Consider the following 17,060-nt stretch of genomic DNA (forward strand, 5'->3'; position numbering starts at 1 on the left):
CTGAGCAGCCCTCAACAACATCTTCCAGTAGCGCAGAAAGTACAGCTGCGTACACCACTACCACCAGCGAGACAAGCACTGAATCTTTGACTGCAGAAACAACAACGCCGTCAGCAACACAACCTGAAATTTCTTCCGTTACAAGCTCAACGGAAACCACTGGCGAAACTTCGTCGACCACACAACAAAGTACACAATTGCCAACATCGCAGGAAACAACAACATTGACTTCTACACTCACAAGTCAAGAGAGTACAAGTGTGGCCACATCGGTCTCTACAGAAGGAACCTCTACTGAAACCTCTGCAAGTGCTGGTACAGAAAGTACTTCAACTGCTCCTGAAACATCATCACTGGCAGGCTCGTCGACAGAGACCACCACAGAAGCCACTACTTCTACGCAATCTATTTCAAGCTCTACCATTTCGGAAGAATCCACTACCACACAATCAGGTGCACAGACGGACACAACAACCCTGGAAACAAGTTTCACATCTACTAGCCCAGCAAGTGAACAAAGTACTACTTCAACTAGCTTATCAACTGAACAAAGTACCACCAGCCAGGTGTCAGTGTCTGAAACTTCCTCTGAGCAGCCCTCAACAACATCTTCCAGTAGCGCAGAAAGTACAGCTGCGTACACCACTACCACCAGCGAGACAAGCACTGAATCTTTGACTGCAGAAACAACAACGCCGTCAGCAACACAACCTGAAACTTCTTCCGTTACAAGCTCAACGGAAACCACTGGCGAAACTTCGTCGACCACACAACAAAGTACACAATTGCCAACATCGCAGGAAACAACAACATTGACTTCTACACTCACAAGTCAAGAGAGTACAAGTGTGGCCACATCGGTCTCTACAGAAGGAACCTCTGCAGAAAGTACTTCAACTGCTCCTGAAACATCATCACTGGCAGGCTCGTCGACAGAGACCACCACAGAAGCCACTACTTCTACGCAATCTATTTCAAGCTCTACCATTTCGGAAGAATCCACTACCACACAATCAGGTGCACAGACGGACACAACAACCCTGGAAACAAGTTTCACATCTACTAGCTTAGCAAGTGAACAAAGTACTACTTCAACTAGCTTATCAACTGAACAAAGTACCACCAGCCAGGTGTCAGTGTCTGAAACTTCCTCTGAGCAGCCCTCAACAACATCTTCCAGTAGCGCAGAAAGTACAGCTGCGTACACCACTACCACCAGCGAGACAAGCACTGAATCTTTGACTGCAGAAACAACAACGCCGTCAGCAACACAACCTGAAACTTCTTCCGTTACAAGCTCAACGGAAACCACTGGCGAAACTTCGTCGACCACACAACAAAGTACACAATTGCCAACATCGCAGGAAACAACAACATTGACTTCTACACTAACAAGTCAAGAGAGTACAAGTGTGGCCACATCGGTCTCTACAGAAGGAACCTCTACTGAAACCTCTGCAAGTGCTGGTACAGAAAGTACTTCATCTGCTCCTGAAACATCATCACTGGCAGGCTCGTCGACAGAGACCACCACAGAAGCCACTACTTCTACGCAATCTATTTCAAGCTCTACCATTTCGGAAGAATCCACTACCACACAATCAGGTGCACAGACGGACACAACAACCCTGGAAACAAGTTTCACATCTACTAGCCCAGCAAGTGAACAAAGTACTACTTCAACTAGCTTATCAACTGAACAAAGTACCACCAGCCAGGTGTCAGTGTCTGAAACTTCCTCTGAGCAGCCCTCAACAACATCTTCCAGTAGCGCAGAAAGTACAGCTGCGTACACCACTACCACCAGCGAGACAAGCACTGAATCTTTGACTGCAGAAACAACAACGCCGTCAGCAACACAACCTGAAACTTCTTCCGTTACAAGCTCAACGGAAACCACTGGCGAAACTTCGTCGACCACACAACAAAGTACACAATTGCCAACATCGCAGGAAACAACAACATTGACTTCTACACTAACAAGTCAAGAGAGTACAAGTGTGGCCACATCGGTCTCTACAGAAGGAACCTCTACTGAAACCTCTGCAAGTGCTGGTAAAGAAAGTACTTCATCTGCTCCTGAAACATCATCACTGGCAGGCTCGTCGACAGAGACCACCACAGAAGCCACTACTTCTACGCAATCTATTTCAAGCTCTACCATTTCGGAAGAATCCACTGCCACACAATCAGGTGCACAGACGGACACAACAACCCTGGAAACAAGTTTCACATCTACTAGCTTAGCAAGTGAACAAAGTACTACTTCAACTAGCTTATCAACTGAACAAAGTACCACCAGCCAGGTGTCAGTGTCTGAAACTTCCTCTGAGCAGCCCTCAACAACATCTTCCAGTAGCGCAGAAAGTACAGCTGCGTACACCACTACCACCAGCGAGACAAGCACTGAATCTTTGACTGCAGAAACAACAACGCCGTCAGCAACACAACCTGAAACTTCTTCCATTACAAGCTCAACGGAAACCACTGGCGAAACTTCGTCGACCACACAACAAAGTACACAATTGCCAACATCGCAGGAAACAACAACATTGACTTCTACACTCACAAGTCAAGAGAGTACAAGTGTGGCCACATCGGTCTCTACAGAAGGAACCTCTACTGAAACCTCTGCAAGTGCTGGTACAGAAAGTACTTCATCTGCTCCTGAAACATCATCACTGGCAGGCTCGTCGACAGAGACCACCACAGAAGCCACTACTTCTACGCAATCTATTTCAAGCTCTACCATTTCGGAAGAATCCACTACCACACAATCAGGTGCACAGACGGACACAACAACCCTGGAAACAAGTTTCACATCTACTAGCCCAGCAAGTGAACAAAGTACTACTTCAACTAGCTTATCAACTGAACAAAGTACCACCAGCCAGGTGTCAGTGTCTGAAACTTCCTCTGAGCAGCCCTCAACAACATCTTCCAGTAGCGCAGAAAGTACAGCTGCGTACACCACTACCACCAGCGAGACAAGCACTGAATCTTTGACTGCAGAAACAACAACGCCGTCAGCAACACAACCTGAAACTTCTTCCGTTACAAGCTCAACGGAAACCACTGGCGAAACTTCGTCGACCACACAACAAAGTACACAATTGCCAACATCGCAGGAAACAACAACATTGACTTCTACACTAACAAGTCAAGAGAGTACAAGTGTGGCCACATCGGTCTCTACAGAAGGAACCTCTACTGAAACCTCTGCAAGTGCTGGTACAGAAAGTACTTCATCTGCTCCTGAAACATCATCACTGGCAGGCTCGTCGACAGAGACCACCACAGAAGCCACTACTTCTACGCAATCTATTTCAAGCTCTACCATTTCGGAAGAATCCACTGCCACACAATCAGGTGCACAGACGGACACAACAACCCTGGAAACAAGTTTCACATCTACTAGCCCAGCAAGTGAACAAAGTACTACTTCAACTAGCTTATCAACTGAACAAAGTACCACCAGCCAGGTGTCAGTGTCTGAAACTTCCTCTGAGCAGCCCTCAACAACATCTTCCAGTAGCGCAGAAAGTACAGCTGCGTACACCACTACCACCAGCGAGACAAGCACTGAATCTTTGACTGCAGAAACAACAACGCCGTCAGCAACACAACCTGAAACTTCTTCCGTTACAAGCTCAACGGAAACCACTGGCGAAACTTCGTCGACCACACAACAAAGTACACAATTGCCAACATCGCAGGAAACAACAACATTGACTTCTACACTCACAAGTCAAGAGAGTACAAGTGTGGCCACATCGGTCTCTACAGAAGGAACCTCTACTGAAACCTCTGCAAGTGCTGGTACAGAAAGTACTTCAACTGCTCCTGAAACATCATCACTGGCAGGCTCGTCGACAGAGACCACCACAGAAGCCACTACTTCTACGCAATCTATTTCAAGCTCTACCATTTCGGAAGAATCCACTACCACACAATCAGGTGCACAGACGGACACAACAACCCTGGAAACAAGTTTCACATCTACTAGCTTAGCAAGTGAACAAAGTACTACTTCAACTAGCTTATCAACTGAACAAAGTACCACCAGCCAGGTGTCAGTGTCTGAAACTTCCTCTGAGCAGCCCTCAACAACATCTTCCAGTAGCGCAGAAAGTACAGCTGCGTACACCACTACCACCAGCGAGACAAGCACTGAATCTTTGACTGCAGAAACAACAACGCCGTCAGCAACACAACCTGAAACTTCTTCCGTTACAAGCTCAACGGAAACCACTGGCGAAACTTCGTCGACCACACAACAAAGTACACAATTGCCAACATCGCAGGAAACAACAACATTGACTTCTACACTAACAAGTCAAGAGAGTACAAGTGTGGCCACATCGGTCTCTACAGAAGGAACCTCTACTGAAACCTCTGCAAGTGCTGGTACAGAAAGTACTTCATCTGCTCCTGAAACATCATCACTGGCAGGCTCGTCGACAGAGACCACCACAGAAGCCACTACTTCTAGGCAATCTATTTCAAGCTCTACCATTTCGGAAGAATCCACTACCACACAATCAGGTGCACAGACGGACACAACAACCCTGGAAACAAGTTTCACATCTTCTAGCCCAGCAAGTGAACAAAGTACTACTTCAACTAGCTTATCAACTGAACAAAGTACCACCAGCCAGGTGTCAGTGTCTGAAACTTCCTCTGAGCAGCCCTCAACAACATCTTCCAGTAGCGCAGAAAGTACAGCTGCGTACACCACTACCACCAGCGAGACAAGCACTGAATCTTTGACTGCAGAAACAACAACGCCGTCAGCAACACAACCTGAAACTTCTTCCGTTACAAGCTCAACGGAAACCACTGGCGAAACTTCGTCGACCACACAACAAAGTACACAATTGCCAACATCGCAGGAAACAACAACATTGACTTCTACACTAACAAGTCAAGAGAGTACAAGTGTGGCCACATCGGTCTCTACAGAAGGAACCTCTACTGAAACCTCTGCAAGTGCTGGTACAGAAAGTACTTCATCTGCTCCTGAAACATCATCACTGGCAGGCTCGTCGACAGAGACCACCACAGAAGCCACTACTTCTACGCAATCTATTTCAAGCTCTACCATTTCGGAAGAATCCACTACCACACAATCAGGTGCACAGACGGACACAACAACCCTGGAAACAAGTTTCACATCTACTAGCCCAGCAAGTGAACAAAGTACTACTTCGATTAGCTTATCAACTGAACAAAGTACCACCAGCCAGGTGTCAGTGTCTGAAACTTCCTCTGAGCAGCCCTCAACAACATCTTCCAGTAGCGCAGAAAGTACAGCTGCGTACACCACTACCACCAGCGAGACAAACACTGAATCTTTGACTGCAGAAACAACAACGCCGTCAGCAACACAACCTGAAACTTCTTCCGTTACAAGCTCAACGGAAACCACTGGCGAAACTTCGTCGACCACACAACAAAGTACACAATTGCCAACATCGCAGGAAACAACAACATTGACTTCTACACTCACAAGTCAAGAGAGTACAAGTGTGGCCACATCGGTCTCTACAGAAGGAACCTCTACTGAAACCTCTGCAAGTGCTGGTACAGAAAGTACTTCAACTGCTCCTGAAACATCATCACTGGCAGGCTCGTCGACAGAGACCACCACAGAAGCCACTACTTCTACGCAATCTATTTCAAGCTCTACCATTTCGGAAGAATCCACTACCACACAATCAGGTGCACAGACGGACACAACAATCCTGGAAACAAGTTTCACATCTACTAGCCCAGCAAGTGAACAAAGTACTACTTCGATTAGCTTATCAACTGAACAAAGTACCACCAGCCAGGTGTCAGTGTCTGAAACTTCCTCTGAGCAGCCCTCAACAACATCTTCCAGTAGCGCAGAAAGTACAGCTGCGTACACCACTACCACCAGCGAGACAAGCACTGAATCTTTGACTGCAGAAACAACAACGCCGTCAGCAACACAACCTGAAACTTCTTCCGTTACAAGCTCAACGGAAACCACTGGCGAAACTTCGTCGACCACACAACAAAGTACACAATTGCCAACATCGCAGGAAACAACAACATTGACTTCTACACTCACAAGTCAAGAGAGTACAAGTGTGGCCACATCGGTCTCTACAGAAGGAACCTCTACTGAAACCTCTGCAAGTGCTGGTACAGAAAGTACTTCAACTGCTCCTGAAACATCATCACTGGCAGGCTCGTCGACAGAGACCACCACAGAAGCCACTACTTCTACGCAATCTATTTCAAGCTCTACCATTTCGGAAGAATCCGTTACCACACAATCAGGTGCACAGACGGACACAACAACCCTGGAAACAAGTTTCACATCTACTAGCCCAGCAAGTGAACAAAGTACTACTTCAACTAGCTTATCAACTGAACAAAGTACCACCAGCCAGGTGTCAGTGTCTGAAACTTCCTCTGAGCAGCCCTCAACAACATCTTTCAGTAGCGCAGAAAGTACAGCTGCGTACACCACTACCACTAGCGAGACAAGCACTGAATCTTTGACTGCAGAAACAACAACGCCGTCAGCAACACAACCTGAAACTTCTTCCGTTACAAGCTCAACGGAAACCACTGGCGAAACTTCGTCGACCACACAACAAGATACACAATTGCCAACATCGCAGGAAACAACAACATTGACTTCTACACTCACAAGTCAGGAGAGTACAAGTGTGGCCACATCGGTCTCTACAGAAGGAACCTCTACTGAAACCTCTGCAAGTGCTGGTACAGAAAGTACTTCAACTGCTCCTGAAACATCATCACTGGCAGGCTCGTCGACAGAGTCCACCACAGAAGCCACTTCTTCTACGCAATCCATTTTAAGCTCTACCATTTCGGAAGAATCCACTACCACACAATCAGGTGCACAGACGGACACAACAACCCTGGAAACAAGTTTCACATCTACTAGCCCAGCAAGTGAACAAAGTACTACTTCAACTAGCTTATCAACTGAACAAAGTACCACCAGCCAGGTGTCAGTGTCTGAAACTTCCTCTGAGCAGCCCTCAACAACATCTTCCAGTAGCGCAGAAAGTACAGCTGCGTACACAACTACCACCAGCGAGACAAGCACTGAATCTTTGACTGCAGAAACAACAACGCTGTCAGCAACACAACCTGAAACTTCTTCCGTTACAAGCTCAACGGAAACCACTGGCGAAACTTCGTCGACCACACAACAAAGTACACAATTGCCAACATCGCAGGAAACAACAACATTGACTTCTACACTAACAAGTCAAGAGAGTACAAGTGTGGCCACATCGGTCTCTACAGAAGGAACCTCTACTGAAACCTCTGCAAGTGCTGGTACAGAAAGTACTTCAACTGCTCCTGAAACATCATCACTGGCAGGCTCGTCGACAGAGACCACCACAGAAGCCACTACTTCTACGCAATCTATTTCAAGCTCTACCATTTCGGAAGAATCCACTACCACACAATCAGGTGCACAGACGGACACAACAACCCTGGAAACAAGTTTCACATCTTCTAGCCCAGCAAGTGAACAAAGTACTACTTCAACTAGCTTATCAACTGAACAAAGTACCACCAGCCAGGTGTCAGTGTCTGAAACTTCCTCTGAGCAGCCCTCAACAACATCTTCCAGTAGCGCAGAAAGTACAGCTGCGTACACCACTACCACGAGCGAGACAAGCACTGAATCTTTGACTGCAGAAACAACAACGCCGTCAGCAACACAACCTGAAACTTCTTCCGTTACAAGCTCAACGGAAACCACTGGCGAAACTTCGTCGACCACACAACAAAATACACAATTGCCAACATCGCAGGAAACAACAACATTGACTTCTACACTCACAAGTCAAGAGAGTACAAGTGTGGCCACATCGGTCTCTACAGAAGGAACCTCTATTGAAACCTCTGCAAGTGCTGGTACAGAAAGTACTTCAACTGCTCCTGAAACATCATCACTGGCAGGCTCGTCGACAGAGACCACCACAGAAGCCACTACTTCTACTTCTACGCAATCTATTTCAAGCTCTACCATTTCGGAAGAATCCACTACCACACAATCAGGTGCACAGACGGACACAACAACCCTGGAAACAAGTTTCACATCTACTAGCCCAGCAAGTGAACAAAGTACTACTTCAACTAGCTTATCAACTGAACAAAGTACCACCAGCCAGGTGTCAGTGTCTGAAACTTCCTCTGAGCAGCCCTCAAGAACATCTTTCAGTAGCGCAGAAAGTACAGCTGCGTACACCACTACCACCAGCGAGACAAGCACTGAATCTTTGACTGCAGAAACAACAACGCCGTCAGCAACACAACCTGAAACTTCTTCCGTTACAAGCTCAACGGAAACCACTGGCGAAACTTCGTCGACCACACAACAAGATACACAATTGCCAACATCGCAGGAAACAACAACATTGACTTCTACACTCACAAGTCATGAGAGTACAAGTGTGGCCACTTCGGTCTCTACAGAAGGAACCTCTACTGAAACCTCTGCAAGTGCTGGTACAGAAAGTACTCCAACTGCTTCTGAAACATCATCACTGGCAGGCTCGTCGACAGAGACCACCACAGAAGCCACTATTTCTACGCAATCCATTTTAAGCTCTACCATTTCGGAAGAATCCACTACCACACAATCAGGTGCACAGACGGACACAACAACCCTGGAAACAAGTTTCACATCTACTAGCCCAGCAAGTGAACAAAGTACTTCTTCAACTAGCTTATCAACTGAACAAAGTACCACCAGCCAGGTGTCAGTGTCTGAAACTTCCTCTGAGCAGCCCTTAACAACATCTTCCAGTAGCGCAGAAAGTACAGCTGCGTACACCACTACCACCAGCGAGACAAGCACTGAATCTTTGACTGCAGAAACAACAACGCCGTCAGCAACACAACCTGAAACTTCTTCCGTTACAAGCTCAACGGAAACCACTGGCGAAACTTCGTCGACCACACAACAAAGTACACAATTGCCAACATCGCAGGAAACAACAACATTGACTTCTACACTCACAAGTCAAGAGAGTACAAGTGTGGCCACATCGGTCTCTACAGAAGGAACCTCTACTGAAACCTCTGCAAGTGCTGGTACAGAAAGTACTTCAACTGCCCCTGAAACATCATCACTGGCAGGCTCGTCGACAGAGACCACCACAGAAGCCACTACTTCTACGCAATCTATTTCAAGCTCTACCATTTCGGAAGAATCCGTTACCACACAATCAGGTGCACAGACGGACACATCAACCCTAGAAACAAGTTTCACATCTACTAGCCCAGCAAGTGAACAAAGTACTACTTCAACTAGCTTATCAACTGAACAAAGTACCACCAGCCAGGTGTCAGTGTCTGAAACTTCCTCTGAGCAGCCCTCAAGAACATCTTCCAGTAGCGCAGAAAGTACAGCTGCGTACACAACTACCACCAGCGAGACAAGCACTGAATCTTTGACTGCAGAAACAACAACGCCGTCAGCAACACAGCCTGAAACTTCTGCTGTTACAAGCTCAATGGAATCCACTGGCGAAACTTCGTCGACCACACAACAAAGTACACAATTGCCAACATTGCAGGAAACAACAACATTGACTTCTACACTCACAAGTCAGGAGAGTACAAGTGTGGCCACATTGGTCTCTACAGAAGGAACATCTACTGAAACCTCTGCAAGTGCTGGTACAGAAAGTACTTCAACTGCTCCTGAAACATCATCACTGGCAGGCTCGTCGACAGAGACCACCACAGAAGCCACTACTTCTATGCAATCTATTTCAAGCTCTACCATTTCGGAAGAATCCACTACCACACAATCAGGTGCACAGACGGACACAACAACCCTGGAAACAAGTTTCACATCTACTAGCCCAGCAAGTGAACAAAGTACTACTTCAACTAGCTTATCAACTGAACAAAGTACCACCAGCCAGGTGTCAGTGTCTGAAACTTCCTCTGAGCAGCCCTCAACAACATCTTTCAGTAGCGAAGAAAGTACAGCTGCGTACACCACTACCACTAGCGAGACAAGCACTGAATCTTTGACTGCAGAAACAACAACGCCGTCAGCAACACAACCTGGAACTTCTTCCGTTACAAGCTCAACGGAAACCACTGGCGAAACTTCGTCGACCACACAACAAAGTACACAATTGCCAACATTGCAGGAAACAACAACATTGACTTCTACACTCACAAGTCAGGAGAGTACAAGTGTGGCCACATCGGTCTCTACAGAAGGAACCTCTACTGAAACCTCTGCAAGTGCTGGTACAGAAAGTACTTCAACTGCTCCTGAAACATCATCACTGGCAGGCTCGTCGACAGAGACCACCACAGAAGCCACTACTTCTACTTCTACGCAATCCATTTTAAGCTCTACCATTTCGGAAGAATCCACTACCACACAATCAGGTGCACAGACGGACACAACAACCCTGGAAACAAGTTTCACATCTACTAGCCTAGTAAGTGAACAAAGTACTACTTCAACTAGCTTATCAACTGAACAAAGTACCACCAGCCAGGTGTCAGTGTCTGAAACTTCCTCTGAGCAGCCCTCAACAACATCTTCCAGTAGCGCAGAAAGTACAGCTGCGTACACCACTACCACCAGCGAGACAAGCACTGAATCTTTGACTGCAGAAACAACAACGCCGTCGGCAACACAACCTGAAACTTCTTCCGTTACAAGCTCAACGGAAACCACTGGCGAAACTTCGTCGACCACACAACAAAGTACACAATTGCCAACATCGCAGGAAACAACAACATTGACTTCTACACTCACAAGTCAGGAGAGTACAAATGTGGCCACATCCGTCTCCATAGAAGGAACCTCTACTGAAACCTCTGCAAGTGCTGGTACAGAAAGTACTTCAACTGCTCCTGAAACATCATCACTGGCAGGCTCGTCGACAGAGACCACCACAGAAGCCACTACTTCTACGCAATCTATTTCAAGCTCTACCATTTCGGAAGAATCCACTACCACACAATCAGGTGCACAGACGGACACTACAACCCTAGAAACAAGTTTCACATCTATTAGCCCAGCAAGTGAACAAAGTACTACTTCAACTAGCTTATCAACTGAACAAAGTACCACCAGCCAGGTGTCAGTGTCTGAAACTTCCTCTGAGCAGCCCTCAACAACATCTTCCAGTAGCGCAGAAAGTACAGCTGCGTACACAACTACCACCAGCGAGACAAGCACTGAATCTTTGACTGCAGAAACAACAACGCCGTCAGCAACACAACCTGAAACTTCTTCCGTTACAAGCTCAATGGAAACCACTGGCGAAACTTCGTCGACCACACAACAAAGTACACAATTGCCAACATCGCAGGAAACAACAACATTGACTTCTACACTCACAAGTCAGGAGATTACAAGTATGGCCACATCCGTCTCCATAGAAGGAACCTCTACTGAAACCTCTGCAAGTGCTGGTACAGAAAGTACTTCAACTGCCCCTGAAACATCATCACTGGCAGGCTCGTCGACAGAGACCACCACAGAAGCCACTACTTCTACGCAATCTATTTCAAGCTCTACCATTTCGGAAGAATCCGTTACCACACAATCAGGTGCACAGACGGACACATCAACCCTAGAAACAAGTTTCACATCTACTAGCCCAGCAAGTGAACAAAGTACTACTTCAACTAGCTTATCAACTGAACAAAGTACCACAAGCCAGGTGTCAGTGTCTGAAACTTCCTCTGAGCAGCCCTCAACAACATCTTCCAGTAGCGCAGAAAGTACAGCTGCGTACACAACTACCACCAGCGAGACAAGCACTGAATCTTTGACTGCAGAAACAACAACGCCGTCAGCAACACAACCTGAAACTTCTTCCGTAACAAGCTCAATGGAAACCACTGGCGAAACTTCGTCGACCACACAACAAAGTACACAATTGCCAACATCGCAGGAAACAACAACATTGACTTCTACACTCACAAGTCAGGAGAGTACAAGTGTGGCCACATCGGTCTCTACAGAAGGAACCTCTACTGAAACCTCTGCAAGTGCTGGTACAGAAAGTACTTCAACTGCTCCTGAAACATCATCACTGGCAGGCTCGTCGACAGAGACCAACACAGAAGCCACTACTTCTATGCAATCTATTTCAAGCTCTACCATTTCGGAAGAATCCACTACCACACAATCAGGTGCACAGACGGACACAACAACCCTGGAAACAAGTTTCACATCTACTAGCCCAGCAAGTGAACAAAGTACTACTTCAACTAGCGTATCAACTGAACAAAGTACCACCAGCCAGGTGTCAGTGTCTGAAACTTCCTCTGAGCAGCCCTCAACAACATCTTCCAGAAGCGCAGAAAGTACAGCTGCGTACACAACTACCACCAGCGAGACAAGCACTGAATCTTTGACTGCAGAAACAACAACGCCGTCAGCACCACAGCCTGAGACTTCTTCCGTTATTAGCTCAACGGAAACCACTGGCGAAACTTCGTCGACCACACAACAAAGTACACAATTGCCAACATCGCAGGAAACAACAACATTGACTTCTACACTCACAAGTCAGGAGAGTACAAGTGTGACCACATCGGTCTCTACTGAAGGAACCTCTACTGAAACCTCTGCAAGTGCTGGTACAGAAAGTACTTCAACTGCTCCTGAAACATCATCACTGGCAGGCTCGTCGACAGAGACCACCACAGTATCCAACACCACATCTACCTCAGTGACTACACCAACAGTATCAGAAACCACATCTACTTCAGTGGCTACACCAATAGTATCAGACACCACATCCACTTTAGTGGCTACACCAATAGTATTAGACACCACATCTACTTCATTGGCTATATCAACAATATCGGACACCACATCTACTTCAGTGGTTATATCAACAGCATTAGACACCACATCTACTACTTCAGTGACTACACCAACAGTATCAGACACCACATCTACTACTTCAGTGACTAAACCAACAGTATCAGACACCACATCCAATTTAGTGGCTACATCAACAGCATCAGACACCACATCTACTCCAGTGGCTACATCAACAGTATTAGACACCACATCTACTACTTCAGTGACTACACCAACAGTATCAGATACCACATCTACTACTTCAGTGACTACACCAACAGTATCAAACACCACATCCACTTTAGTGGCTACACCAACAGCATCAGACACCACATCTCCTTCAGTGTCTACATCAACAGCATCAGACACCACATCTACTACTTCAGTGACTACACCAACAGTATCAGACACCACATCTACTTCAGTGGTTATATCAACAGCATCAGACACCACATCTACTTCAGTGGTTACACCAACAGTATCAGAAACTACATTTACTTCAGTGGCTACACCAACAGTATTGGACACCACATCTACTTCAGTGGCTACAGCAATAGTATCAGACACCACATCTACTTCAGTGGCTACATCAACATTATCGGACACCACATCCACTTCAGTTACAACTGCAGGAAACATGTCCTTGATTTCAACAACATTTTCGCCATCAACAACTACGAGCGCCACTACTACTGATATCTATATGGATCCCGAAGTTGTCACACTCTATGTTGAGCTGATATTAAACGAACCATGGAATCCAGAATTAGCAAATAGTAGTTCGTCAACATTTAAAGACAAAGCTAAAATGGTTGAAACAGAGGTATGATGGTGGTTATATATTGTAATGCTGTTATTCTAAAATATGTATTGCTCGTAGAATGATTTCGTTATATATACATTGTTCAAAATTGATTTCAGTTGGACAGAATTCTTAGTAGCGGGAATAATGAATCAACATACTACAATTCAAGCAAAGTCACATCATTCAGGTAAATAGTTATTTCTTTACTTTCTATATGCAATCTAGATAAACGATTTATGCAAAAAGTTCAGGCAACAATTATTAATGTTAAATCGACGGAGTATTTCAGTCAATACTTTTTAGGAAACATTAAATTGTGTGAATATTGACCGTGTCTTACTGGGTGATTCTCATTTGATATTGGTTTCCATCTGTGAAACATAACTATCAATGAATCATTTTTCTCACACTTCCACTTAATTGGTGCGAATCAAAGAAATAACTAGTTTGTCTTTTTTATTTACGTTGTTTATATTGATATGTTCATTACATGTTGTGCAACAGCCAAGGGAGGTAAGAAATAGTAAGCTAGCAGCACCTTAGTGGCTAGGATGTGTCACCCTATTCACTTTATTAAAAATATAGCTATAGATTTATTTCACCTATGTATTACCATTTTGTAGACGGAGATTCAAAATACATACATCAATTTGCGCCTTTTGTAAGACCGATTGATTTGAGATTTAGGAGTTCAAATGGCAACGTAATTGTTACAGTTACAGTCGAAATACTTTATAGAATTTGACAAGATTATATAATTAAATACTCTCCTAATTTTTATTATTTCATGGATAAAATGAGTTTTATTATTTTAGCCAAAATATATCTCCACTGCTTTATATAACAGTAACAGAAAATTGAACATATTCATGCGCAGAGTATAATGCTGCATTATGATACTTTACAACATTTTGAGCATAAATTCACTGAACACTGTAACTAGGAAAATGGGCACAAAAGTTAAATGATTAAAGTCGGCACTCGAAGTAACTTTATGCTTACATTTGCACAGCATCATTAAAAAGGTTTCCTAGATAGACCTTTCTGTCAACTGTTCAATGAACTGATGTTAATATATCATGTAAATTTATTTAAAGTAAACATTTAGATAATAAACATGCCATAACTTATATTGTCTTGTGCTTGTGCAAACATTAAGCTCGAGTATCCTTCAGAATTTTTGATAGTGCTTATTTTCAAACCTTGATTTTTTGCAGCAATGGAAGTATACATGTGTTGAGTGAGGTATACTATTCAAAATCACACATACATCTGACAGGAAGTGACGACAACTTAGTAACACGAGTGAAGTCAACTCTTCAAAATGCACCAAAAACTCTACCCATAAAAGTTGGTTCCACTTTGGTGTATTGTAAGTGTTTTGTCTTCATGTACTAAAAAATGTAGACTGAAAACTTTTATCTCGTTTAATAAGTAGCTGTTAAAGTATTTTTGTATGTTACAGTAACCAAGACCGAGATACAGAAAACCGATTCTTCTTCATCCGCTGCCAGTAAGTGCTCTTCAAAGTTATAAAGGGTACCTGCTTTTGACATGTTTTTATTGTTCTAGCGTGCATTGTCTATATCATTATATTTGTTTCTTTTTCAGTCATCATCGGCGTGGTCACAGCGATAAGCCTGTTGTTCATGATTCTGTGTTCAATTTGTCTTATTTTAGCCTTTAAGAGGTAAAATGTGGATTCGTTACGATTTTATTTAGATTTTATATCACTCTAACTAAGAAACAATGTTTCCTATTTTCTTTTCAATATATTTTCTTTTTTTTTTCAATTTATTTTCTTAACAGATTTCGGAGGAAACGAAAAGTGGCGCACAAGGATCCTCTCAAAGAAGATTCGGAAACGGGCAGCTACCACTCCTCAGAACTCTCCATACAAGATGATGACGACGAATATCACAATACCGAATATAAGTTCGAGATTCCGTCTTTTGTGGCGGCAACCCGAATGGTCCCACCAAGCACTCACATGTGGACGCGAGAGGACACCCTTCCTCATATCAGAAAAGCAAGACTAGCAAAAGAAAAAGACATGTTACCGACACCGGATAACCTAGCCTACCTCAACGAGTTCTGTCACGAAGCATCTGTTCCAGAAGAGAGACCACCGAGCTACGATAAAATAACGCCGCCAATGGAAAAGCAACCGGATGTTGCTTCACAAAAGTCCAGCAACCTAGCCGATAGACCCTCAACGTCAGCACAAGCGGACGCACTTGACAAAGCGTCTCAAGGAGTGAGATCCCCGAAATCAAGTGGTGCTTCATCTCGGGATAGATCAGTTTCCTCCGCAGACCTTTCTGATGAAGAAACTGAAACTTCGCCAGAATACAGTAATAATGCCACCTCATCAAAAGGTATGTCTGAGACTTCGGAAGGAACGTCAAAGGGCGCCTCTACCGAGACAAGCGGCGCCAAACCCGTAAAGAAGGGTCGTAAGAGACGCAGCAAAGGCAGGCCATATGTTCCTCTCAGCAAACGCCTGCCAAAGCCAGAAAAGCCTAAAATCTACAAGTCAAACCAGCCTCTCAAAGTCAACAAGTCAAAGTTACAAGAAAAACTGAGCGAGATTGCCAAGCAAAACGAGGACAAACTGTACAACCCACACGGAGAAGTGTGGCGGAGTCTGGTGACCAAAATATTCCCACAGGACCAGTCCAAGAACGAATCGGACTGTTAGGGGTTCTGTGTAATGTTACAATGATGTTGGGAGGCATTAAGAAACTTTACGACTCAATTTTTCATTTTCTTCCATGACAGAGTAAATGATTCTGTAACCTATTTATTTTCTGATGATTGTATGGGCGATACATATTTGTGATAATATTGAAGATACTATATTTTTACATTTGTTTAAACATTGAATTTACATATTGTAATATATTTTTATGTAATTTATATGTATAATATTGTCATTTTGGATTGCATTTTACATTATTTCAATAAATTTGCCTATTTAAAGGTACATGTATACTAAGTTATTTTACTGCCGAGCAAAAAAGCATTAATTCATATAATATACTCGACACCAATAAAATTAATTTTTTAACTTTTTCCTTATATGAACATATGAATAATCAAGATTCTCAAAACTATGAACCAAGTAACTAAGTCTAGACATTCAAATTATTTCATTTGAAATTTAAATTTAGATATTTTACTCAACTCTAGATCTGTACAAAGGAAATTAATATTATTCAAAAAATATTTTACGAATGCACTATCAAGCATTGTTTTAAAGAATAAAGATCAATCCATAAGCTTGCCTTGTTTCATATCTTAAATCAATATGTAAAAAAAGTCAACTCATTGGATATTGGGGAAGTCATGCGCTGATGCAGACTATTTCGGGGT

The 17,060-nt window shown here is 44.1% G+C and overlaps 1 protein-coding gene across 1 annotated transcript in view; it reads left to right on the forward strand.

Annotated features, from left to right (window-relative positions):
• Positions 1 to 16,671, forward strand: part of LOC128187618 (mucin-16-like) — a 33,171-nt gene extending 16,500 nt beyond the window's left edge. The window contains exons 4-10 of the mRNA XM_052858029.1: positions 97 to 189; positions 252 to 13,703; positions 13,802 to 13,872; positions 14,903 to 15,057; positions 15,151 to 15,198; positions 15,297 to 15,375; positions 15,495 to 16,671. Of these exons, the coding sequence (XP_052713989.1) occupies positions 97 to 189; positions 252 to 13,703; positions 13,802 to 13,872; positions 14,903 to 15,057; positions 15,151 to 15,198; positions 15,297 to 15,375; positions 15,495 to 16,386 (14,790 nt within the window). The 3' untranslated portion in view covers positions 16,387 to 16,671. The remainder of the gene's footprint in view (positions 1 to 96; positions 190 to 251; positions 13,704 to 13,801; positions 13,873 to 14,902; positions 15,058 to 15,150; positions 15,199 to 15,296; positions 15,376 to 15,494) is intronic.
• The last annotated feature ends 389 nt before the right edge of the window (positions 16,672 to 17,060 follow it).

Source organism: Crassostrea angulata, chromosome 6, assembly GCF_025612915.1.
Source record: "Crassostrea angulata isolate pt1a10 chromosome 6, ASM2561291v2, whole genome shotgun sequence".
NCBI classification, from domain to species: Eukaryota; Metazoa; Mollusca; class Bivalvia; order Ostreida; family Ostreidae; genus Magallana; species Magallana angulata.